Here is a 24,269-nt window from a genome sequence, read left to right as displayed (position 1 = left end):
CAGGTGAATAGAAGCTATCCAGCCTTAGCTACACTTAACGCTGATCATTCACACACAGAGGCACACACCTGAATTTTGGGGCGAGTGTGTAACAGAAAAGTAATATAGTAAGTAGTGTAACAAATTAGTGTTGGCAGGGAGTAATAAGTAAAGTAATATTATTACTTTTGAAAAGGGTAATGTGTAATATATTACATTTTAAGAGTCATGAGCCCAACACTGAGTATACGACTGAATAATTGGATTATACTGCACAAGTTGTTTGAGAGTTTGAAACAGTTTAAACGTGGAGCCCAGTGACTTCAACTCATCAAGACTGTTGTTCTTTTTTCATGATTCCTCATTCACGGTGGAGGGAGGCGAGGAAAACAAAGCTGTCCTCACAAACACAGCGTCACACAGGTGAGTAACTGTTATACAAATGATTTTCTGGGAGGTGAACTGTTCCTTTAAAGAGGCACTTTATTTCCTTCAGACGCAAACAGCAAACAGACCTGCTCCTTGTTTCAGTAAGTAGTTGTTCTTAGATGACACATATTTGAATAACTGGTATTTTAGCAGCCTCGACTCCACCTCTGTTTGAACTACTGTGTGTGTGTGAGTGTGTGTGTGTGTGTGTGTGTGTGTGTGTGTGTTCAGCAGGTGTGGTGGCTGCTGCAGGTTGAAGTCGACACACTGTCAGAGCTGAAGATGGCCGACTGAAGTTCAGCAGGACAGAAAATAAAAATACAGATTAAACAGCCGACTGAACAAAAGGACAAGAAATGAGATTAAAATAAGAGGAAATCAAACATCTGGACACAAAGTCTCATCGTTACACTCAGGTCAGTGTTTCACTGCTGGCTCCTCTGCTCTGTCTCTATCATCTGGCTGTGTTTCTGTCAGTGGAACAGTTTTATTCTCTTGTGTCATGTCCTGTTTCAGTGTGTAAGAGTTTGTGTCTGCAGACGAGGACACTGGGTCTGAGTGTGTGAGCTGCAGCTGCTTGTTTGCTTTGTGGTTAAATCCCAAAAACCACAACCACAAGTTTCACTGTTTAACTTCACTCGTCTGTCCGTCCGTCTATGCTGCTTTATTTTTCATCTCTTCTTCCTTCATTCCTCCCTTCATCATCCTCCTCTTCTTATGAGTTTTTGTTTTTTCCTGTTTACTTCTTTTTTCCTGTTTTCCTAAATTTGATCTTCTTCCCATCTTTCTTTTTTTCTTTCCATTTCTTCTTCCAAATTCTCCCATGTGTTTTTCTGCTTCCATTTATTTTCTGTCTTTCTTCTTCTTTACTCTCAGCGCTCTGTTGCTTTTCCCAGAAAACACTTTTCCCGTTGTTATTTACTCTGTAACTTTGCATTTCCTGCGCAGTGTTCAGTATTAGCAGCAGTGGACAAAGTACTGAGAAGTAGCTAGTACTGCTACAGTGACTAAAGCAGTAATACAACAGAATCTACTCTGTTACAAGTGAAAGTCCTGCATTCAAAATCTCACTCAGGTACAAAAGTATCAGCGTCAAAATGAGCTTCAAGTTTCAAAAAGTAAAAGATATACATATACATATATACAGTGGCGGTTCTAGGCCAGTTTCAATGGGGGGGCCAAGCTAGGGCCAGTCCTTTAGATACAGGGGCACACCTACAAGTAGGGTCAAATATGGGGGGGCCCTCATGCCACCCTCATGGAGTCTGTTTCTGACAGTGTGGTCAGAAACATGCACACCAGTAGCCTGCTGGAGGTCATGTTGTAGGGCTCTGGCAGTGCTCCTCCTGTTCCTCCTCACACAAAAGAGCAGATACCGGTCCTGCTGCAGGGTTGATGCCCTTCTACGGCCCTGTCCAGCTCTCCTGGTGTAACAGCTGGTCTCCTGGTATCTCCTCCATGCTCTTGAGACTGTGCTGGGAGACACAGCAAACCTTCTTGTGCCATCCTGGAGGAGCTGGACTACCTGTGCAGCCTGATTGGGCTGCAGGTACGACCTCATGCTGCCAGTAGTGCCAAGGACACTAGCAGAAGACCAGACTAGAGAAGAATCAGTCAGCAAGGATAAGGAGAGAGCAACTGTCTGTGGACACCACATGTAAAACCATTCCCTTTTTGGGGCTTGTCTTGCTTTTGCCTCTCCATTGCACCTGTTGTCACTTTGATTTGCACCAAAGCAGCTGAAACTGATTCACAATCACTTGTGCTTCCTACATGTACACATTGATACCCCCGAAGTTTAACTGACTTCCTGTTAGACTGTGATTATTAAGGGTTCCCTTCATTTAAAGTGAGGACATTTTGGCCAGTCCTTACTTCTTCACAGGCCTGTTTGAGGGTTAAGACTTGTTAAGACGTGTGTGTGTGTGTGTGTGTGTGTGTAAACAGCTCCCGGCTGTTTGTGGACACGCAGTGAAGGAAACTTGTTTTTCAGCCACATTTATTGTCTGTGTGACGATGACACACTTTATTTTCTGCAGTCAAACTTCAGGTCAGAGTTTCTCTTCATGGTGAAGCAGCAGTGACGACTCCGTCACATTTACTGGAGTATTTATGGTTCTCAAGTTTTTACACTGACCTTCTTCTTTCTTTACTACAGAGACTGTCTGACGACATTTATGACAAAATAACACAGAGTGTCACAAAACATACAAAGGCGTGCAGTCACACCAAGAGTCATAACAGCAGCCTGAAAATCAGTGTGTCTTTGCTCTCTCTGGTTAAACTGTAATCGCAACAAACTGCGATGTCACCGAACCTTTCCAAAACCGAACCCTACCCACTCCCACTCCCACTCTGCCTGCAGTCACCTGCACAGCTGAGTGAAGCTTCTTACATTAAAGCTCTGGGACAAACTTCCCTCTCTGCAGCTGAAAAAGGAGCTGTCATTATGTTTGGTAACCATGGAGAAAAATACATTTCTCCCATTTTATGTTCTTTATATGGATTTGAATCACTTTGATTTGATTCATGCTGCTGTTCACTGGAACTTTGGTGGCGTATAGTCCTTTTGCCATTAATATAAATAAATAATACATAAACGGAAAAAAATGTATCCTTGAGATTCACTGGTGACATTTCTTGTTTTCATCTTCTTGTTTTTCAGTCTGACGTTTATAAGCTGCTCAGTTTTTGCAACAGTTCCTGTCACATTTTACTGTTAAATAAAGACGACTATCGTTTTATAGAGACTGTAGATATAATGTGGCATTTAAGAGGTTAAAGTATGTGTGACAATATTAAATATATGTCTTAGTTTGAACAGTTTACAATCTGCGGGCTAGTCGCGTGGAACTGTATTTGTACGGAGCTTCTTCTGTGACGAACACAACACGTCGTTGCACATGGTCAGTAAGTCAGCATCGGTGCAGGCTCGCTGTCGGAGGGTTTTATAACTCACTTCCTCACTAGTTGGTTTGGGACGGTACACAATGTTGTGGAGCCTCCACATGAAAGTGGAAACGTTTAAAACGGCATCGGGGGCGGTTAGGGAAAGGCCCACAGTGTGTATCGGTGAAGATTCTCAGTCATCCAGGTCATGGTATTCTTAAGTGCTGTATCGTAGGCAACTGGACTTGCTTGTGTTTCTTGAAGACGTTTTGCTTCTCATCCGAGAAGCTTCTTCAGTTCTAAATGACTGGTGCGGAGTCACAAGTGAATCCTTTCACGGTACATGAGGCCCACAGTGAACTAATGAAGATTGAAAGTACACTTTAACGTCACTGCAGCAAGGTGTGACATTGACACCTTGTTGACAGCTATGAGCGTGCACAGAGGCGTTTATGCTCAACACATTCGTTTCAAAATACGCTGAAATGCCAGGGAGCGTACTTGGTAGAGTGCTACTTAAAGTCTGATGCTAATACTTGAGTATTAAAGTAAGATGAATGCAGGACTGACATGTAACAGAGTATTTTACACTGTGGTATCAGAGTACTTCCTCCACCTCTGTCTCTTTCTCTGTGTTAGAGACAGAAATGTTTGGACTCCTTCAGTCGGTCCGTTGATGTGTTTTCCTGCTCACAGTGAAAACAGTGTGGATGGAGTCGGAGGGAGGAGACGTTTCCTCTCTCTGATCAAACACTTTGTTGTTTTTAGGAAAACTCTTTCTCTCGTACGTCACCTCCTTCCTCTACACTCCTTCTCCAACATGACTCCCTTTTTACTTTGAGCCGTACGGATCAGGAACAACTTCAGCCGGCGAGTAGAGATGTGGACGTTTCTGTAAAACCTCGTCATTAGTGAGTAAAATGTTTCAGGTTTTATTTGTGAGGTGCTCAGAGGGTGTTGTGCGTCATGCAGTTAATATATGTGATGTGATGAATGGCTGAAAGCAGAGGCCAGGTTCAGAAAGTCTCATCATGTCATCGTATCTGTGAATGATCTCAGGAGGGATATATCTGTTTCTGTTTCTTTTCAAAGAAGTCTTTATTTAATTTGTTTTCTGATGTTATTTTATTTTTTGGGTGCGGCGTGGGGCATGGAGGATCTTTCTGGAGGTGTAACCGTTTCCTGGGCCCAGTTGTTCGGAAGTAATCTGATCAGATAGGATCAGATCCTGAAAATGGGTTGTTCAAAAGCAAAAAGGATTCTGAAATTGGATTTGATCACGTAACAGAGCATTGGTTTTGATGTGGATCAAATCTTCATCATGTGTTCGCTTTCTGGTTAGATTGGGATACATTTGATCCAAATATCAGGATCAAAGCCAAAGGGCGAGCTAAAATCTCAAGGCCCACCTGTATGTATATCTGTGGACAGCAGCTTCTATAACATGTGTTTCAAGGCGCGTGCAATAGGCATTCTGCTTAGGCCCTAGGAAAAGCAGAGAGGCCCCAGTACAGAGCCATACCGCCAAATATAATACTGCAAAGTGTTCCTGACTGAACTGAATTTAGTGACGAGCGTTGGAAGAAATCTGAAACCAGTCCACATCATCAGTGCATTTACATGACATTAGAGAAAATGGATTAATTGTGTTGACTAAAACCAGACTTCTAAAATACAGGTTAACATGTTAGTGTGACTGAAATTGCACTAAATCTTTCTGACAGTCGGACTAACACTCAGATAATGTGATTGGGAGTTGAATTCCTCCTGCATGTATACAGTCAGTAAGACCCAAACTGGCCGAGGCGCTCTGAGCATGCTCCACAGTTTCCGCCCCGGGCTTTGACCCTGAAGTCCAATAGCATTAAATGTGTAAGAGAAGAAGAAGCCGGTAACAACATGGAGAAATCTACATCCAGAGCCGTGACTTTTTGGACGGACCAAATGTACAGAGCTGTAAAGTTGTCCACCATGGTAGCAGTTAGCTGCTAGCTAACCGTAGCTAACTTGTTTGTCCATTGTTTGGTCTGTGACGTAATAGGTCGACAGGAAAAAGGTCCAATACTAACAAGCTGAAAGGGGGCAAATCTCCACCTATCGTAGAGGAGTCGCACATACTTGGCTCAATAAATGGATTCCCCTCCCGTGCTTGTATACTGGGACAAGGACAGTAGGCCAGTTAGATGTCCTCGTCTTTAAGTGAGAACAGAGTCTGGTGCATTGGTTCAGTTTGGTGTGTGTGAGGACTGCTTTTAGAAAATGGAGGTCAATAGATATTTTTAAATAAAACCAAACAAACTGAGGACGTGTTTAGGACCTTCTGTCCGCTCCACACTCCTTCACAGGGAGTGTTGTAAGGTTACTGATAGCATTACAGCAGTGGAGGTATAATCGCCTCCATCAGGTCCACTGACTCCATCAGAAGGATTCCTCGGGCTGATAACAGTGTGGAGTCTTTGTTGTTGTTATCAGACAGTGAATCAGACGGAGGGTTAATGTGCTGCTGCTGTTTGTTCATGGTGGAGTTTCACTCCGTCATGTCAGCGGAGCTTGACGGCTCTCATGTTTGATTTCAGACGTCACTGTTGTTCAGAAACGTTCAGAAAAACTCCGGCTGAGGAGATTTGATTGTTCAGTCTGACAGTGGAGAGTTTTATGGGTTTAATGGTACTGTGGGATACCATATATGGTATACTTCCTCTTGATCCTCTTCTTCTTCATCTTCATTTTCCTCTACTTATTCTTCTTGTCCTTTTTCTTCCTCTTCTTCTTCCTCCTCTTCTTGTTGGTGAAGATCCTCAGTCATCCACTTCAGTTCAGAAGAAGCCTCTGGGGTAAGAGGTGAAACATCTTCAAGAAACTCAACTTACAATCCTCCTCTTCTTCTTCCTCCTCCTTTTCCTCTACTTCTTCTTCTTCTTGTCCTTTTTCTTCTGCCGTTTCCTATTCCTTCTTCTCTTCTGTCTCCTTCTCCTCCTCTTCATCTTTTCCTCTTCCTCCTCCTGTGTTTTTTTTCCTCATCTTTTTCTTTCTTCTTCTTTTTCCACTTCATCTCCCTCCCCTGTTCTTCATCTTCTTTTTCTTCCTCTTCTCTGATGTCTGTCACAGATAAATGTGGTGATCAAAGTATTGGCTTCCAAAACGCGTCACCTGTTTTACATCAAGCTGAAACTGTGAGTTTCTCTGTATTTATTTGTGCAGACTGAAACTCTTTCCTGTTTCCTCCACAGCTCCTCTCTTCATCCTCCTCCTCCTCTTCATCATGCCGACCATCCACCAGCCTACACCAATCTCTCCTCCAGTATCTCATATGACGCCTTTAGAGACTCCGCCCTTCACCTCCCTCCTGCCGGTGACCTCTCACCCCATCACCAACATCACCACCTTCCCCACCTCCACCCACACTAACTCCACCGCCAATCCAGCTGCCGTCGCCGTCGCAGGCTTCGTTAACAATATTCTGAATAAGATCCCCTGTGAGTAAACAGCTTCACCTCAACCCAAAACTGACCCTAAAATAAAAAGATAAAGCTGAGGTGGAGGACAGATCTTTAACTGAGGCTGAAGCCGTCTGAATATAATACAGTACAAGTAAAACTCTCAGTGCAGGACTTTTATATTTACAGTGTGGTGTTAGTGCTTTAACTTCAGTAAAGGATCTGAATCCTTCCTCCACCTCTTGTACGTCCCTGACACAATGACTAACACGTCTCCTCGTCTCCCGCAGTGCCTCGCTGGGCGGTGTACGCCATCTTTGCGGTCGGCGCTGTGCTGATTCTGCTCTGCTGTCTGTGTGCCTGCATCTACTGCTGCCGCAAAAGGAATAAGAAGAAGAAGCAGCAGAAGAAGAGTAAGGAGAACATCAGTCTGAACGGCGTGAACGGAAAAACCACCACAGCTCTGGTGAGTGACAGTGACAGCGTCCTCTGGAGGAGAGTCTGGTTCTCTCTTAGACGCACAGCCCAGCAGTGAAGCTGTCTACGATCACAACCAGTCAGTGACAAATGATGACATGAAACAGTTTGAAAGGTGAACCTGCAGGTCTCTGGAGTTTTACCATTTTACACCGAGATCACGTTGTAGGTAGGGATGTTGCTGGCGACTAATTTCCCTGTCGACTAAACAAAAACACCTAGAAAACAGTCAGAAGTTAGTGCAGTGTGTCAGTGGTTAGCATTGTCCCCGGTACCACTAGCAGCAGCAGCCGTAGTTCCGTGCAGGTTAACATCCAAATGCTTGAGTTGGCTGTGGTTGCTCATTGCTCCAGGCCACTGATTATATGCCATTTTTTTCTGACACAGCCAACACGCTACCTTGTTTTCATATTCTAGATCAAAGTGCTGCCAAACCGCGCTGGTTTTGTGAGAGGATGTCTCTCCAATTTCCCACCGTGTTGTTTTAAACTCCAGTCTACTCGAGCATTACCGCGGGGAGGGGGACTGCTGTCTGACGGCTCTGTAGCTCCCACTAGTGGCGGGCGGCTGCATGACAGTTAGGCAGCCTTGTACATGAATCAAACACTAATTGGTTTAAGCGACTAATATTTCTGGTGCTGACTAGCGATGGGGCGGACGTTTAATCATTTAGACGAGTTATCACGCTCGTCTCTAGTTGTAGGGCCGCTGCAAAGTCTCTCTTTAAGTCGCCTTTGTTTTGTCCCTACAGTAATTTCTTATCCTGTATTAAAAACGAGTGCTGATGTGTTTCCTGTGCTCCGACAGGTTCAGCCTGATGTGACCGACGTGGACTACGGCTCGACCAAACAGCAGAGAGGGAAGATGCTCTACTCTCTGGACTACAATGCTGCTCAGTCTGAGGTGATTAAACCAGGTTTACAGAGTGGCTGTGTGTTTCACCTTATAAGTGAAAAGATGTATGTATACCCGCTGCTTCTTCCCACTTTAACCTGAATAACAAACCAGGGCTCGGTGCTCCGGTTGGATCCAAACGGAGAGCTGGGGCTAACGTTAGCTGGGAGGCTAGCGGAGGCTAACTGGCTGTGCTGGCAGCTGAGTGAAGTGGAGCCTGAGGAGGAAGCACCGGTTAGCCCCGGTTTCACTACAGGCAGATTCACTCGCCACAGGGCGAGGAAATAAAACCTAAACAGCCAACTTAGTTTGGCTTAGTTTAGCAGTTAGCGATGTCTTTCACTCACTCTCAGTCTGTGTTTAGCTATTTCCCTGCTTTCCTGTTAGCACTACTCGGCTGCCACGCTAACGCTCCAACTCCAACTGAGCCAGGAGCCTGTGAGTCTCACGGAGAAGAGTTGGAACGTTAGCATGGCAGCCCATTAGTGCTAACGTCCCTACACTTCTCCGCCAGGCTCAGTGAGTCGGAGCCGAGAAGCGTGGGGACGTTAGCGTTAGCACTAGTCGGCTGCCATGCTAACGTTCCAACTCTTCTCCGTGAGAGCGTGAGCCGCTCACGGAGAAGAGTAGGGACGTTAGTGTTAGCTCTTGGAGTTAGCACTAGAGCTACTACGGCTACTGGAGTAACTTACAGCTATGGAGCGCTTCTACCAACTCTTCTAGTCACTGAGCCTCGCCTCCATCTCAGCTAATATATTACATTTATTACAGGGACCATCATCATTGAAGTAGGCAGGGGAATAGCTAAACACAGCCGCCAGGCTGCCCACCGGGCTACATTTTACAATGCTAATTGCAAATGTTAGCTGGGCTGCCGGGCTACTCACCTAACACAACCGTAACGCCTGACCCATTGCTGGGACAGAGCCGCTAATAACTCAAGCTCCGGCTACGATTGTAACATTAAATTTAATTGAATCGACATAGCGACATGTGCCTAACGTTACTGTAACACTAATTAAAACAGACATTTGACTTTATGTTGTACCTGTCCAGGAGAAGAAGAGCTAGCTCCGAGTCAGATTGTAGCCCCTACAGCTCTCGCAGTGCTCTCCGCCTTGGAAATGCAAGGCTAATGTTAATCCGAGTTCTGTCCCTTTCTTTAGCCGACAACTTCTTCACCAACAACCGTTGTTTCTTTAGAGGTAATGCCGGGGGGGGGGGGGGGGGGGGGGGGGGATTCACATGAACGTACATGAACGCGCAGCCTTGTAAACAACGGGCTGGAGATCAACACAGAGAGAGGGTGTGTGACGTCATGCTATACTCCAGATGAAATTACACCTCTAGTTCTTCACATAGCAATTTTCTAATTCCTTCAATCTAGAAATGATGAATTTCGCTTATTGCTCCTTTAAAGTTGCTAAATGACACTGTGATGTCATTGCGTGGTGACATCATTACATAATTGTGATTACAAAGATAACTGTATTGCTCAAATTTAACACCCATCTTGGTAAAAACAACGTATGATTTGATGTTTGTTAGTGTAGATTTGCTTATTATTGCATAGTGATTTTTATTTTACAACATTCTAAGATGGTGGTTCCTGACTGGTGTTAACGCAGCTCCGTCTGGAGACACTAAAGGCTTTATTCTGCTGCAACAGAACTCCCCTGCATCAGTTCCCCTTTACCTCCCAGTGTTACCTGTCTGTCTGTGTCCCGTCTGTCCTCACAGCTCACAGTCGGGATCAAACAAGCCAACAGCCTGATGGCCATGGACCTGGGAGGAAACTCGGACCCATACGTCAAAGTCTACATCCTCCCCAACAAATCCAAAACCTTCGAGACCAAAGTGTTCAGAAGCACGCTGAACCCGGTCTTCAACGAACAATTCGTCTTCCAGGTACGAGGTGGCTGTGGAAGGATCTACAGAATCAAAGTGTTTCTACATATAAAGCAATTTGATTCAGTGTTTCAGTGCACATCAGTAAACATAGTAGGAGCAAATAAAAATAAAATAAAATAATAAAAACAAGAGCTAGAGAAGAGTCAGAAATAAAATAGAAATTTACAATAAAAATGTGAGACATGTATATGTTTTAATATAATTAAGTATAAAGAACATGTGCAATGTGCAAAAAATGTGCAACACACACACACACTGAGTCAGAAGTGGAGACTTGACCAAAAGTCTTGCATTCAGTTTCCTCTAAACAAAAAGGTCTTAAAAGGTTTTAAAAAGTCTTACGCTTAATTTAAAAAAGTCTTAAAGATTTTCTCTTGATGTTAGATGTACAATATTTCTGTGTGACAGTGATCTGTCAGGACACGTTTTACACCTCTAAACTAAAGGTGTGATTCTTGTAACAGTGTGACCTGCAGGAGGCTGTTCAGTCCTTTTTTATGGACTTTATGTCAAACACATTTTACTGCTGCAGCAACTGGAAGCTCATCATGTCATAATGGACGAGTGAAAACCTGAGCCAATACTAAACATTTATTTGCTTAATGCATCTGCCATTTATGTATTTTCTGTTTGTCTGGGTCAAGGCTGCGTTAGTTTAATTAGCCACATCAGTTATAATTGTTGTTATATACTGCTGAAAGGCAAAAAAGATATGAAATAATTCAGTCTGAGTCTTGAGACGAAAATGTTTTAGTTTTAGTTGCATTTCAGTCATTTTTAATCCCTAATAGATTTAGTTTAGTTTAAGTTGACATAAATTTAAAACATTTTAGTCATTATGTTAAAAAATAAGAATAAAGAATAAAATAAATTTGTCGTTAAGACACTTTTTTTCCCAACTACCAATAATGTGTGCACACTTCCAAACTGTCATGTCTCCAGCAGTGTGTGACAGGTTTAAGGGCTGATTTACGAGCACACACTTACTGATCATCATCTGAAAAGCTCAACATCTCTCTATTTATGCTCTCAACAAATAACTAATGTGAGCCAACTAGGATTTGTCCCCAGGTTCATTGTAAACTCTGACTTATCCATGTGACTGTTAAGAAGCAGAAACACAACTTGTTTCTTCATGTGCAACATGTTAGTCTGGAGGTTTAAACTGGTGTCCTCTCACAGAGTTGGTGATTCAAACTAAACTTTCGTCTCTGTCAGAGAAAACTGATCTGAGTTCAGACTGTTTACTTACAGCACAGCTACACTCACAGATAACTGAGCCTCCTACCTGCCTGTCAAACACCATCAACCCACAAACCTTCTCCAGTCCGGACTGAGTGGAGTCCTGCGGGGTGAAGCTGTGAAGGCTGCGAGCGGAGCTAGCTGCTAACAGCCACCGCTGCAACTAACAAACTCCACAAATCCATTCAGCAGCTCCACCATCCACAGTCAGACACACACGGCTGATTATTTACTGCTGAGTTACAGCTCACAACTCGCACCAACCAAACATCCTGGTGCAGACTATTTACTGGAGTTTACCAGCCTGTTGTTCATCAGGCATCAGAAGATCATTACAAGCACGACCGTTCTTGGATCTGATCTCTCTGGCTCTTGTCAATGAAAATGAAACATAGATTTCATTTTAGTTTTTTATTATCAAGCTCTATTTTCAGCTCGTCATTGTCTTGGTTGCGTCATGGAAAAAATGGTTCTTGATGCAAAATTTTCATCATAGTTTTTCGTCAACAAAATTAACACTGCTTTTCTCTCAAAAAGCTGTAAGTAAAACACAGTCAAAGTAAAACTAAAATAATGTTTAACCCAACAGATGAAGTTGTGTTTCTGTTTGTCGCTGCTCTTCAGCTTTATCACCATGTAACTGATTTTTTTTTAGGTGATTCAAAACCCAGCGATACTTGTTCTTCTAACACGGTGAATTATTTCCTCAGATATCCAAGTCTTCCCTCCTGAAGTCAACGGTGGTGATGCAGGTTTTTGACTTCAACAGATTCTCCAAACACAACATCATCGGTGAGCTCAGGGTGCAGCTCTGCAACGTCGACTGGAACCACGTCATCGAGGAGTGGCAGGACCTCGCCGAGCCCGCCAAGTTTGAGGTTTTCTTTGCCGTTGTTAAGTTTGTCACTCTCACGATGCAAAGTACAGCGGCTGGAGAAGTCCCTCATATGTCTGTGCTTTCTGGGATTTGTGCCGTCTCCACTGACCTGCATCGCCGCAACACTGACAGACATCCCACCACATCTGGAACTTGAATGATCTTGTTCCCATGAATTAAGAAAGTCGTGGTGACAGAGTGGTGTCTTGTTTTGACGTATTACTTCTTTGTGGCCACACATTCTTTAATTTTTTCCCCACAAATGTCACCTGAAGCATTCTATTGGAGACAGAGTCACTTTTTAAACATTTAAATACATCTGTGGAAATATGTTTATGATTTTCAATGACTTCCAACACCAAAAAAGCACCACAGAAGAAGAGTCCCTTGATTTTCATTGAATTGTTTGATGATTTTTGCTGTAAAGATTTCTTTGTGCTGCAGGAAGAAAACCTGGGAGAGATCTGCCTCTCTCTGCGCTACGTTCCCACTGCCGCCAAACTGACCGTGGTGATCCTGGAGGCCAAAAACCTGAAGAGCATGGACACCATCGGAACTTCAGGTCAGACTGAAATAAGATCTCACATCAAAATCATCCAGTTGTCCACAAGAGTCTCTAACGGTTCGGTTAGGGTTATCGTCCATCAACAGAGGGCGCACAAAGCTTCATGCAGACTCAGCAGGACTAATAAATTATTATAGCTGCAATACACAATAATTCAACACATGAATGGGTGTGAAAAGAACCAATGAAACGACAGGACTGACGTGTGTTAATCCCCGTTTAGACTTCTGTCCTTACTGCTTACTGTAAGAGTCTGTTTGAGACTTTTAGTCATTCTGTTAAGAAATCAAGTATTAAATCAGGTCAAATATAAGTGTTATCGATATGAGCGACGCATGCTGTGGTACTGAATTCGACCTCTTCCTGTCTAGCTGTAGTACAGTAGTAGACAGCCGTCACATAGTGATGGCCAAACAGTAGAGTTTTTTTAAACAGGAGTTGTGCAAATTTGCAGGAAAGCCCAATCAATCACTCATATATATGTTACAGTGGAGATTAAACAAAATCCCATTCAACAAGCTCGCCACACACACACACACACACACACACACACACACACGAGCTATCACACATGCAAAGACACAAGCAGACAACACAGAGCTCGTCATGTGATTTAAACAGAGCAGGCAGCAGAATCACTTGCTGACCGGTGCAGAGAAATGTGGCTCTGGTGTCAACAGGCAGGCGACTGCTGATGGCCGTCGGCGTGACATTTAACAAATCGTGGCGCTTCAGTGTGAATCTGGCATTACAGGAAGTTCAGTCACACAACTCATGATTATAATGTTTATTTCAACAGCAGGACAGAGTTACAGTTTGGTGTCTAGACTCCAGCGTCATCGCTCCCCGCATATATGTTTACATGAGACACTGGGGAGTGATGATTAAATATTTCCCCACCTTAGCCAGAGCCTGCAGGTGGATGTTGGGGTGGAGGTGGGGCTGAAAGAGCAGGCAGCAGTTCTGGTGCAGGGCAGCAGTCACAAGGCAAAGAGAGGGCTGGGAAGATTTTGCAGCTTAAATAGACCGCTACATTGGGAGGGCGTGTTTTGTAGATGACGTGGAGTGACGTATGACGTGTGTGTATGAATCAGCGCAGCTCGAGTTGACTGCCTGGACTAGCTCACAGGCATCGCCCCATTTCTGGCAGGCTTTCATCAGAACCAGAAAAAGGACAACAAAACAAAAATAAACTCAAAAATCAGATAGTTTTTAAATATTTTTTGAGAGGACACAAAAGGACACTGGAGCCCACCTACAATGCATCAGTGACTATGTTTGCAACATAGACTATACCAATAATGAATGTAGCTTCAGTGACATCACCCACTGGTTTGTGAACTCCCACTGTGAAGACTCGAGTCGGGCTTTTTGGCTGCTGCCATCTTGGTGTTTTAAAGCCAGGCCCAGAAGTGACCCTTTTTGGGCGAGAGGGTGGAGCTTGTGAGGAGCGAGGGGTGGATCTGACTCACAGACTGTAGCAACACCTCACAGACGGTCTGTCACTCAAAGCGGCCACGCCCTTAATTCTGCCTAACTTTAAGCCTTAATAAAATGTAAACGGGTGAGTCATATAAAAATTCAGCCCCTGTACAGTTGTCATGAATGTTGAAATTACTGGTTGTGTGTGCCAGGCTGAAAACATGTTTATTTCTGCTGTAAATTTGGCCATTTTTACATTTTGACTCACCCTTGGAGTCAGCCTCAAGTGGCCATTAGAGGAACTGCAGACGTTGGCACATGTGCATTGGCTCCATTTTTCAGCCTTGGAGGTTCCTGCTTGGTTTACATGCACAAAATATTCTGGTTATTCTGAATAATAATGGAATATTAGTGTGCATGTAAACATAGTCAAATAAGGGAGCCACAGCTCACAGAGGTGATACAGGACGTAGGCTGCAACAACAGGATGTAGGTATGTTATGCTTTTTTAGTGCATTCGCATCACTGCAAAGCCAGAACTAACTGGATCAAATATAATAAAAATACAAACCTTGGTTCGGATGTTCAGGTGTGAAAAGATCCACAGTGTTGGTCAGAGCTGTCGCTGTGACTAAATGTGACATTAACAGTCCTCTGTAGCTGAAACTTAAACTAGACAACAACATTGTTAGTGTGTGAGCAGAGGTCCTCACTGACTGTAGCCAAAACAGGTAATTAATCACCAACCACCACTGGTTACTGTTAATTCATTAATTATTTATTAATTATTCTTAATCATGATGATTTAAATCATTTTTTAATGTGATCCAGGCAAAAATCAATCAAACTGGTGTTGGGTTGTTTTGATAAGATGTGCAAATGAAATGATAATCTTTATAAATCTTATTTTTTTATTGTGCAATTCCGGGAAAATAAATCAAGCTGATGTTGATTTGTTGCTTTTAAAGAATCTGTTTTTGCAAATAAACTCATAAATTTCTGCTGTGGGTCATAATAATAATAATAATGATAATAAACAATGTGTGGTTGGAGGTCTGACAGGTGAAATCAATCATTACCTCCATCAGCGGGACTTTTTTGTTTTTTAATTGGGTTTCTGAGAAACATGTCAGTAAACAGATTTCAGTTAAAGGTCCAGTCTGTAGGATTTAGGGGGATATTCTGGCTGAAATATAATATAATATAAGTATGTTTTCTTTAGTGTACAGTCACCTGAAAATAAGGCTGCTTTCACACCTGCCCTGTTTGGTTCGGTTCAGTCAAACTCAGGTGCGTTTGCCCCCTCAGTGCGGTTCGTTTGTGCAGGTGTGAACACACCAAAACAACCAGACTGAGACCTTCTTGAAGAGGTGGTCTCAGTCCGGTTCCAAAGGAACTCTGGTGCGGTTGGTTTGTGGTGAGAAGGTGTTCCGACCTGGATGTGAAGCAACTGCAGTCACATGACACATTGTTTGGGTTAAACATGAGCATGTTACAGTCCTGGAGGATTATTAATGTGCACCTCCTCCTGTACTGCCTTAATATGCACATTCAGCACATCCAATGCATCAAAACATTGTTTTCTAGTTGGAGCCGCGCCTCGTTTTCAAACTGTATGGTTTGACTAAAATGAACAATGACAGCAATATAGTCCACGATGAGCAGCGCTAAAATCAACCTGCGTAGTTGTCCCTCCATTGTGACATTAGAAAGTGTCACATTTATCTTGCAAGTGTACTCTTCTTCAACGTTTGCTTTACTTCCTGGATTTTTCCCACATGGAAATTCTGACCAATCAAGAGCAGCTTTCTCACACAAGGCATTTGATCTGGTCCTCTTGTAAATGCTGCCGTGAGAACACGAACCAACTCTAGGCAATTATACAACTTTGGAACAACATGAGTCCCTGATTCAGACCAAAGGAGACCACTCTAGGGCTGACAGCAGCCTTAAGAATTGTTGTGTTTTCGTTACCTTAGAACGAGCTGTTTATATCTACATAAGGAGCAGGTCCTTGTCTACGTAGATCGCCATGTTGTTTCTACAGTAGCCCAGAATGGACAAACCAAACACTGGCTCTAGATGGGGACATTTATGTTTGAAAGACAAAAAAAAAACACTGATTTTTTTAAACCTGAAACTACTTCATTCAGTGTTTTTACCAGTTTAAATCATCTAGTCAGTTTGTTTTGGAGAGGAAGAGACCTCTTTGGATGATTCGGCTCCTGATAAAAACCTCCTGAACAAAGAACACTGAAGGAATTTTAACCAGGAGAAGTTTCAGCTGGTTGCAATCTGCAGTCCTCACTGCCAGAATCCACTAAATCTGACACACTGGACCTTTAAATGCAGAAGAAACCTTTCTTAACCTTTAATTTGTATTTTCTGTTTTCTGTAGTTTCAGACACTTTAACTCCTGAGAGAAGTAAAGCAATATTTCATCTTTTGAACAAATTATACTTCATCTTTGTCGTTTTGATGCACAAGTTTAATGTGCGCTTGGTGTCTGTAGATCCCTACGTGAAGGTGCAGCTGGCTCTGGACAAGAGGAAGTGGAGGAAAAGGAAGACGTCTACTAAAAAGAAGACGCTGAACCCGTATTACAACGAGTCCTTCACCTTCGACGTGACATTTGAACAAATCCAGGTGAGTGTCACCAGATAAAAATCACAACCTGACAGATCTGGGATTTAATCATATTTATTTTAAACTCAAATATTCAATATCTCAGTAATTTGATTTATAAAACAAAATCTGAGGGTGGAACAAGCTACAGAAACAGTTACAATAAGGATTTATTCAATAAGAAACAAAGATATGCACCAAATGGAACATTTGAACTGTTTCACAATAAAAGCCACAGCGTGCTTCAGCAGTTGAATGCTTTTAATGTGAAGCAGCAGCAGCAGGATGTGTTATTGTATGTCATTGTGTATGTTATTCAATTTCATTTTGAGTGACGTTAATGGAAACCAAAGGAGGGATATGTAAATGTTTAACACATCCTCATGCAACACTTCACATGATATAACAAATTAGCCCTCCGTGAATGCATCATCACGTTACACATCCTGCTTAACTTAAAGTTACATACAGTCGGTCTCATTCATGAAACGTGAGCAGAAGGAATTAGTATGTAAACTCTTCGCTATTTCAACATTCATCAATATGTTAGTAGCTCTGATCTTTTCGTAGGTAGGCTACTACCAGACTCTACACCTGCTTCTGACTGCTCTTGGTGCCTCCGTTAATAAGATATTGCACATAAACTTGTCATTAATAGAAATTACAGCTTTATTTCATATTGTGTTCTGTCATGTTCACAGATGCCTCTGAAACACTTGAGTCGAACATGACAAGAGATTAGAAACATGACGCATTTAGTTAAATTAGTCGGCATTTAGCAGATTTCAGCTTCAGATAAGCGTTCTTAAAAGTGTGAATGAGTTATTCAAATTGATTTAAAACTACAGTACAGTAGTGTTTACGCACCATAGCACCAAACTGCATGTCATTTTTGTTTAGTTTACACACGCAACATGGGAGACGTAGACATTTCAAACTGAGCTTTGGTTTAAATAGACACGTGGACGTGGGAAGGCAATTCGGTGTCTGTTTCCGAATTTGAATGTGGCAGAGTTTGAGGGAGACGGTGTGGTTTCACGCCAGACTTACTTGTTGTTAAACTTAACGATGAGTTGTTGCCTACATTAGTCTGCCTGTACGAACATGTTTTGACAGTGGTTAAGCTTCACAGCAGTGACAAACAATGCTGAGACTCAGGGCAAACTGACAGAGAGGTCTCTCCAATGATGTAAGCAATGCGCTTGTCTGCAGCAGAGAGCTGTGAGTGGGCGGAGCCTCCTGTGCCTGTTGTGTTTTTTTGCATCTAGTTTCACATGGAGCCATTTTCATTGGTTCTTACAACAGAAGACACAACACCTGTTACCTCCTTCCAGGCCTTTGATTTACCTGTCCCTGTCACATTTACCTGTCCCTGTCACATTACTACTAACAGAAGAAAATAAAATGTTCATTTCAACCCCACTTTACCTAAAATAACTTCAAACTCAGCGTCGGACAAGTTTTTCTTTCTCTCTCTTTGTTTGCTCCATGTTTGCAGGTCGACAGGATGCACCTGTCCATAGTAATTATCACCTCCATATATGACGGTCTCTGGCTATTCATGGGCAGGATGTATTATGTGCTAATTGCTGGCTCGCAGGAGCACGCTGTGAATTTACAATTGATTGGCGTTCATGAACACACACACGGCCCTACAATCATATCCGAGTTTCCCCCGGCATTCATGAATCCGGAGTAGGTTTTTAGTACCAAGGTTTTGAGACCCATTAGGTTTAGAAGAGTAAAGTTACGTATGTTAGGTTTAGACCAGTAATGTTAACCCGTTCATCACCCCACCCTGCGTCCTTACATGGACTTTTGCGCTTTATACCACTTTCTTCTTTACTTCTGTTAGTGCATTGGTCACATGATCTCATCCATCCCAATTACATGAGTTTTATGCACATTTTTGGCTCATGATTATGTGGATCATGAAATCTGGCGCATCACTTTTGTAGGTATACGTACAAAAAAAGCCTGAAATGTTCTGAAACCTACAAACAAACAAACAAACAAACAAACCCAGTATGCTCCTTTAATGCTGCAGTTTTAAGTTTATTAATCTAAATGAGACTAAGGCGACTCCTGCTGTCGTCCACAGAGGGTCAACCTGGTGATCTCCGTGTGGGACCACGACGCCATATCCCGAAACGACGCCATGGGGAAAATCTTCCTGGGTTGCGACGCCTCGGGGAACCAGCTGAGGCACTGGGCCGACATGTTGTCCAACCCGCGGCGGCCGGTCGCTCAGTGGCACAGCCTGCTGTCGGCCGAGCAGGTGAACTCCACCCTGTCCCTGAAGAAGAAAATCCCCCTGCAGCACAAACTGCCCAAACTGCACTAGTTGTTTACACCAACATGATGTCGTCCAACATCAAAATGTTTCAAATGCATCGAGCAGATTCACTGTGTATAAATCATTTCTCAGCTGCTCTTCTTAAATCTGCTTACTTTATATTTTTTCATTTAAGATTAACAATTATATTTTGCTATTAAATTTAAGTTATAAATCATATTGACATTTCAAACCCAAGCACTTTGGTTTTAATTGTATTGTAACTAAACTTATGATAATATTCTTAAGTTTTCTGTGTTATGTATTAAACATGTAATCACATCTGTGTGATGACGATCGACTCCACTTATTTCAAATGTTTACACAGTCAGGTCATTGAAAACCTTCTGGAAGGATATTTATTTGAAGTAACGATTGTTTGTGTTGAATTTTAAACAACTTGAATATTTACTAAAAACACACATTATGTAACTTTTTTATACTAAAGATTTTCTAGCTTTCAGCCTTGAAAAAAACAATTTATTATTAAATCAAATACCCTCAAGCTGAAGTTTATTTCTCATTCCCACTTAGAAAAATGACTAAAATGAAAAATGTACTCAGGATTAAGCAGGATTTATACTTCTGCATCAAATTCAACGCCGTAGCCTGACGTGCACCTCCCCAGAAATGTAACTACACGCCGCGACACAGACTTCCTGTCTGTCTCTGTAAGCTGAAACCATTTCCCTCAGTGGAAACAAAGCTTTGATTTACTTTAATTTCACAGATAAGAAACAATAAATTGTGGAGACAATAAAGCCTCCACTAAAATAGCATTATAAGTCTTGTGTGTGATTTATCCTGGCTGAAATATGAGCAGAGGAAATCTCTGCTAGCTGCTAGGCTAATTTATACAATGTAAAATGCCATAGGCTGGCGCTAATAATGTTAGCATGTTATATTTGTTTTGAAAACATGTTTAGTATCAGACAGTTGTTTTGTCAGTGAACCTTGTGAGTTGTAATGGAGCCAAATTATGTGCCGTTACTTTGTTACACGTTGCTGTTGTCCCTGGTTGTATATGAGCAGAGGGAATCTCTGTTCGTCACTAGGCTAATTTATACAATGTAAAACGCCATAGGCTTGTGCTAATAATGTTAGCATGTTGTATTGGTGGGAAAATGTGTCCAGATAAAGACAAGTGTTTTGTCTGGTTTTGCTTTACAATCATAAGGGAAGGGAACACGGCCTCCCGGGTGAAAGTCGTGGTTGTTGGACTCTTCCACCCCTCCCGTCTGCCCTATTTGGACTTTTGCCACTTAACTTTTGCTGTCCTGCTGCGTTTCCCCCTGACGCCACCAGGCTGGCATGAAAGACAGCTTTTTTCATCGCTGCCTGACCCCAGAAGTCACTGGCCAGCTGTTGGTATTCAATGACTTTAGAGTGAGACCAGGTTGGCACTGGAAGCTCCTACTGGCTCAAGTGAGGTGTCAATCAAAAGGCTTGCCTTTGGCCTCCATTTTGAGGTCCTAGTCAGTCAGTTGTTTACATGCAGTGCAAAGACATTATGGATAATATGCAAAGAAATATAAATGTCTGAAACAAAGCAACAGCAGTTAGAGGATATCTCTGGATGTAACAATGGGTTTGGACTAAATATTTCGCTGGACAGATCATCTGAAGCTGTGTAAGCTGTGATGTGCTCTGGAAAATATGGATCTGTGGATCATGATAACGCTTCATAAGTCAGTTATATAGTTGTTTTTTTTATAGAAGTGTTTACTGAGCCTTCTGTGGTGGGTCTGTCCTGAAATGGAAGCATCAACGGCTGTGAGGAGCGTATCTTTCAAACAATATGTCACATGAGCAAACCACTTAAACAACAACAAATGCAGCAGTTGTTTACAAATCATTATCATCAAGGGCCCACGGACAGGCTGTCAAATAGCTACTGACCAACAGGATATACAGCCTGAAACATCTACAGCAGTAAAATGACACATACACATTAATGCAGCAGGAATATTAATCCAAAAACATCAGATAGAATAAAACACTGACAGCATGAAATTTAAATTTAACTGCAACAAACACACTTCAACGTACTTTAAGTACATTTTACTTACAATACTTTTACGTAGGATTTGAATGCAGGACTTTTACTTGTAGTGGAGTATTTTCACAGTGTGGTATTATACTTATCTGAATACTTGTTCCACCTCTGCTTTTTGTGAAGGAGCTGTGACGTCTGTGGTCGACAGAACATTTTTATCAGCTCCGCACAAGATGCTGTGTTAAAAGAAATATTTTGGCCTCTTGAGTGATACTAAAGTGCCCTCATGTGGACGGAGCAAAGAGGTGGATGAGTTCACTCGTCATGGTTTGTAATGTTCAGCCTGAGGTGTTGTTGTGACCATGGTGCAGACAGTGGTGGAAGAAGTATTCACATCCTTCACACTGGTAAAAGTATAAATTCCACTGTGTAAAAATACGTCCTGCATTAATCTACAGATTGTTTGGTTTGTAAAAACATAGTGAAAATAGTGAGAAATGTTGGTCACAGTGACACCTTCACAATATTTGTTTGTGTAACCTCAACATTATCACTCCTACATCACAGTAAATCTCATTATTCAAAGGCAGATCTTCACATCTGTGCTCTGCGTTCGTCTCTCCCCAGATAGATGAAGGTTTTAAATTAAGACTGGAGACCAATCAAGCTGAGTTCAGCAGGTGTGTCTTCCTGCTGCTTCAGGCCACCAGAGATCAGATTCATTAAACACTCCCTGAGCTCAGGAGCAAACTGAGGGCTTTGATTTTTATTGTCTGCACCTGATGCTGACATCTGAGCTCATATTACCTGGAGCAGGAAGCAACGGTGTTAACAGGAGACACACCCAAACGCTTCACACTTGTAATTTGACTTCTGTCTCACACCCTGTGGATGCAGGCAGAATACTTTACATTCTCTGAAATGAGAAATTAGAAATATATCTGACATATATCTGTCTTTTTGTGTATTTAACTTATTTATCTTTATTTTTTATTTTTTGCAGTGTACTGATCATTGCTCTTTCTTTGAGTCCTGCGATGCTCCTGTTTCCTCAGGCAGGTGTTTGTCAGCATCAGAGGGGGATTTAAAGGGCCAGTGAAGGTCCAACAGATTCAACAGTGATGAGACGAGGAGCTCAAGGAGTCCCTTTGAAATGCAAATGTTCCACCCACCTATTCTTTAATGTTCTAATACAACACTTCACCCCGTTTCTCAAGGTTTCCTTATACCTGTATGTCACACAGTACTGGAGGCTGTGGTTTAAGGAGGATCAGGTGAGACTCAGTCCAATTTGAGTGCAAGTGAATGTTTAGGCCAAATTTGAAGAACTTCCCTCAAATTGTTCATGAAAACAGATCAGAGGTCACACTGATCTTTGGCCACCAAAATCTAATCAGTTCATTGTTGGGTCCAAGTGAAGAAGTAACCCTTTGCTAAGACCTGCCCCTGATGCAAACTGGCCAATCATAATGTAGCAGACCAGGGTCAGACAACAACACAGCTGTGCTCCATTGACTCGAATGCAGTCGCTTCAGATTTCCATCATTTCCAGGCTGGTTTTGTGGATGTGGAGCTAAATGTTGTGCCTGGGGCACGTCCTGTATTAATGACACTCGTTACCTGGAGAGGTTGGAAAAAGATTTACGTTTCTTCCCTGTTCCAAAATCAAACCTTGAAAAGTGTAGGGTTAGCTAACGTTAGCTAGCTACTGAAGATATAGAGTGTGCCAGTAAACCCAGAACTCCATTAGCGCTTTTAGCACTTCCGGTGCTCTCGTCTAAAAGTCAATACGTTTTTTGAATGGGATTTTGGTAAAATGTCTCATATAAGGTCTGTGGTTAACAAGAGCTTAAGCGAGTTTCAGGTTTTGTTCTACGACATAAAACACGTCAGTAAATACCCTACTTGTGAATTTTGAAGCTTTTACGTGTTGTAAAAAAAGGCGGTTGCTAACAAGTTGCTCAATACGACTACAAACCCTGTCGGGGACATTAAACGTCATCACCCCCGAACAGGCGAGAGTGCTGGCAGTCCGCCATTACAGCTTCTTATTTAGCTTAAACAGTCCGATTTCCCCATTATACAATGTTTTTAAAATATAGCAGCCGAAATCAGTTGAAAGCTTAGTGGCGGTGACGTCAAGAGTCATGCGACCGTGGAGTAGTCATGTAGTCCGTTAAAGCCTAACGTTAGCTTTTTACTTCTGGCGATCGCATTTAAGCTTCAAATGCGGTATGAAAGGTGTTCATATGTGAAGATTATCTTGTTGAACAAAACCTGTAAGTATCATAAACTTGTGTTAGCCACAGAGCTTATTTTCTGACATAATCCAAAACGCAATGCAAAAATCACATTCACTTTCTCTTCGGGAACCAGCGCGATGCTAAACTTCCGGGTTTTGACGTCAGCCCTGGCACACTCTATAGCCTACTGAATGTATACACATGCTGCTTTTGCTTTGTAATGATTCTAACAGTGAAACAAAGAGCGACCCTGCTGTACAGGAACCAGTGAAGGGAAGCAGGGACACTTTGCTCAGATTCAACCAGCTGTGTGTCATCACAGTGTGTGTCATCACAGTGTGTGTCATCACAGTGTGTGGCATCACAGTGTGTGTCATCACAGTGTGTGTCGTCACAGTGTGTGGCATCACAGTGTGTGCAGATGCAGAGGTCAAACACCGTTCATCTGCACACACTGTGATGCCACACAGCTGGTTCAGTATCAGTGAAGTTTCCCTTTATATTCATTGTCTTGTGTGGCGATCAGCAGTGATGTGGTGGTTCACTTTTACACTGTGATCTGTAGCCTATAGTTCGGCTTTAGCTTCTAACTATCTTTGTCTTTTTAACCTGTTGTTGCTGCTGAGTCAGTTTGACATCCTGGATATATCCTTCTGTCTGCTTCTCTCTGACATCACTGCTTCCTTTTTCCAAAAATATGATTCTTCAGGGAGTGCAGTTAGTGACAGTGTGGGCTCCATGCTTACTCTGACAGCCTGTCGGACCATCACAAAGGGGCGGGGCTTAGTGAAAGGTCAGTTCCCTCACGGTGTTCATGAGCTATCACTTTCAGGAGAATGGGACACATAATGCCTCTAGCCACGGCTATCGCTGGCATGGAGGCATAAAAACTCTTAAACATGGAAGTAATCCACTAAAAGCCCCCTTAACTTAATTCATCCTATTGGT

At 42.5% G+C, this 24,269-nt stretch overlaps 1 protein-coding gene across 4 annotated transcripts; it reads left to right on the top strand.

The window, feature by feature from the left end:
* Window positions 1–275: 275 nt before the first annotated feature.
* On the top strand, window positions 276–19,364 carry syt8 (synaptotagmin VIII). 4 transcript variants are annotated; one of them, XM_033634445.2, is made up of 11 exons: window positions 276–402; window positions 476–824; window positions 6,528–6,773; window positions 7,025–7,200; window positions 8,019–8,114; window positions 9,846–10,013; window positions 11,969–12,136; window positions 12,580–12,697; window positions 16,521–16,547; window positions 16,635–16,768; window positions 18,849–19,364. In XM_033634445.2, the coding sequence occupies exons 3-11, from the start codon at window positions 6,560–6,562 to the stop codon at window positions 19,089–19,091; spliced, it is 1,344 nt and encodes a 447-aa protein (XP_033490336.1). In that variant the 5' UTR covers window positions 276–402; window positions 476–824; window positions 6,528–6,559; the 3' UTR covers window positions 19,092–19,364. The 4 variants fall into 4 exon arrangements, with proteins under 4 accessions (XP_033490336.1, XP_033490338.1, XP_078023694.1 ...); XM_033634447.2 differs by lacking the exon at window positions 16,521–16,547 and having other exon boundaries at window positions 278–402; XM_033634446.2 differs by lacking the exons at window positions 276–402; window positions 476–824 and adding an exon at window positions 4,084–4,208.
* Window positions 19,365–24,269: the final 4,905 nt, after the last annotated feature.

Source organism: Epinephelus lanceolatus, chromosome 5, assembly GCF_041903045.1.
Source record: "Epinephelus lanceolatus isolate andai-2023 chromosome 5, ASM4190304v1, whole genome shotgun sequence".
In the NCBI taxonomy this organism is placed as follows: Eukaryota; Metazoa; Chordata; class Actinopteri; order Perciformes; family Serranidae; genus Epinephelus; species Epinephelus lanceolatus.
Note: the sequence above shows the minus strand (reverse complement) of the source record. Positions and strands in the feature narration are given on the sequence as shown.